This window comes from Elephas maximus, chromosome 22, assembly GCF_024166365.1.
Source record: "Elephas maximus indicus isolate mEleMax1 chromosome 22, mEleMax1 primary haplotype, whole genome shotgun sequence".
In the NCBI taxonomy this organism is placed as follows: Eukaryota; Metazoa; Chordata; class Mammalia; order Proboscidea; family Elephantidae; genus Elephas; species Elephas maximus.
This window is the reverse complement of record NC_064840.1, coordinates 38,235,952-38,238,342: the sequence shown is the minus strand read 5'-3', so window position 1 is coordinate 38,238,342 and position 2,391 is coordinate 38,235,952. Positions and strand designations below refer to the sequence as shown.

At 39.4% G+C, this 2,391-nt stretch overlaps 1 protein-coding gene across 1 annotated transcript; it reads left to right on the top strand.

Moving 5' to 3' along the window:
- Positions 1 to 638: 638 nt before the first annotated feature.
- LOC126065894 (beta-defensin 103A-like) lies at positions 639 to 1,496 on the top strand. Its single transcript, XM_049866485.1, has 2 exons — positions 639 to 696; positions 1,351 to 1,496. Exons 1-2 carry the CDS (start codon positions 639 to 641, stop codon positions 1,494 to 1,496), a joined length of 204 nt encoding a protein of 67 aa, XP_049722442.1.
- The last annotated feature ends 895 nt before the right edge of the window (positions 1,497 to 2,391 follow it).

The window sequence follows — 2,391 nt, the reverse complement described above, 5'->3', positions numbered from 1 at the left end:
GAAGAATAATACAAGTTTCACTCAAGTTATGGCACCCCATCATAGCCCAAAGATCATGAGATCAGAGGCTCCTGAATATAGCCCATCTCCCCCTTTCTCACAGCCTGACTCTCACTTTGTCTGAGAGTCAAAGTACAGGCTCAGTGAATGGCCCAGCCCTAGTTTATTCCCAGATTCTGAATATGTCCAGGGTTTTGGTTTCCAGGGGGACCTCAGACTTACACAGCACTTTGGAAAGAAGGCAGGAGTGAAAAGTTTAAAAGAAACATAGTCAGCCCTACATGCTCTGGGATCACTCCCAAAAGTAGACAGACCCGGTCCACACCAGCGCTACCTATATCTGCTACTATATCTGAACCAGACATGGGCAAGACACTGAAACCTAGAAGAGTTCAGGGGAGCCATATGTCTATGCTCAGCTTTACTTCATTCATTAGGTTTGTAATACAGGGTAATTGGGTGTGTTCTGAGAGACATTTGTATGAAGCATCAGGAAATATGTCATAATGTCATCACTATAATATTACAAACATCACAGCTGCTGCTTACTTCTGCCTAGGGCTGTGTGTGGGAACCTTTATAAAGTGTACAAGCACATCTTTTGCTCCAGTCTCAGCTTGCTGTGAAGCCTGTCAGCTATGAGAATCCATTATCTTCTACTTGCATTGCTCTTCTTGTTCTCGATGTCTGTTCCAGGTAAGATGGGCCTGGGAAATAAGAAGGCTGAAAGAATTGAGAATGTGCAATACAGACTCAGTCCCTCTCCATCCTTCAGGAGACTTTAGATCAAGTAAAGGTTTTGTATGAGAACTAGGTATCCTTGGATTTTTTTTTTTGGACAAGAACCTTAAAGAAGCATTCACAGTCTTTTCTCAGCAGCCACTCTTAAGAGAAAAAATAGCTTATAAACTCTATGTCTTCACCCATTACTTCATGGGAAAACTGCATACCTGAAAATGAGATATAGGAAAGTGTTAAAAAAAATTCATATCAAAAGGAATGATTGACTTTATCTGAGAAGGGAATCACAGGCTTCCATTTTATTATGTTTAGTGGTTAGAAGTTAGAGTCTTTGGGTCACTTAGAAGGCTTGGAGGAGCACTGTAGCCCATAGCCTCTCTCTGTGTGTCTATTCATATGAAAGGTTCTGGTGGTCACACCACTTCCCCAATGCCACTGCAATTTCACAGCTGAGTTGTAGCCCATAGAAACATTGATAGGCTGCTTAGTTCTACCTTTTATTTTACACAAAAAAGGAAAAGAAATGAGAGAATAAAAGAAAGATAACAGATTTGAGGAATTCCATAAGGCTTCCTAATACTTTCCCATGTCTTCTATTTTTAATTACAGGTAAAGGAGTATTCATAAGTGCATTACAAAAATATTTTTGCAAAATAAGAAGCGGCAGGTGTGCAGTGCTTGGCTGCCTTCCAAAGGAGGAACAGATAGGCCACTGTTCTTTGACTGGCCGAAAATGCTGCCGAAAAAAGAAATAAAAACTCCAGAAACACGATCATAATGTTGTACAGCGAGAAAATGCCTCCTTAAAATTTACAAAAACAAAATCAAATTATATATATGTATATATATCTATTGTCTATTTAGTGTATTTCCATCCCCACCCCTCTGCTCCCTCGTAACCATTAAAGATTGTTTCTTTTTGTATGTAAACCTTTTCACGAGTTTTATACTAGTGGTCTCATATAATATTTGTCCTTTAGTGATTGACTTATTTCCCTCAGCATAATGTCCTCCAGATTCATCCATATTTTTAGATACTTCACAGATTCATCATTGTTCTTTATCATTCTGTAGTACTCCACTGTGTGTATGTACCATAGTTCGTTTATCCTTTCATCTGTTGGTGGGCATCTAGGTTGTTTGCATCTTTTTACTACTGTGAACAATGCTGCAATGAACATGCGTGCACATATGTCTGTGCGATGGCTCTTATTTCTCTAGGATGTATTCCTAGTAGTGAGATCGCTGGATCATATGATATTTCTAGCTTTTTAAGGAAGCATCATATCATTTTCCAAAGTGGTTGTGCCATTTTGCATTCCCACCAGCAGTGCATGAGAGTTCCAATCTCCCTGCAGCCTCTCCAGCATTTATTTCCTGTTTTTTTCATTCGTGCCAGTAATGCCAGGGTGAGATGGTATCTCATTGCGGTTTTGATTTGCATTCTCTAATGGTTAGTGGTCACGAGCCTTTCCTCATGTGTCAGCCACTTGAATGTCTTCTTTGGTGAAATGTCCGTTCATTTCCTTTGTCTGTTTTTTAATTGGATTTTTTGTCTTTTTATTGTAGAGGTGTTGGACTTTCCTGTGGATTTGTCCTATTTGCAACTGCCAAAAATTTTTCCAAGTCTATAGGTTCTCTTTTCATTCT

Excerpts from the sequence above, each read along its gene's own strand:
- LOC126065894 (XM_049866485.1), top strand. The coding sequence starts at position 639 with ATGAGAATCCATTATCTTCTACTTGCATTGCTCTTCTTGTTCTCGATG. Across the intron at positions 697-1,350 it reads GTTCTCGATGTCTGTTCCAG|GTAAAGGAGTATTCATAAGT; the intron begins GTAAGATGGGCC and ends TTTTAATTACAG.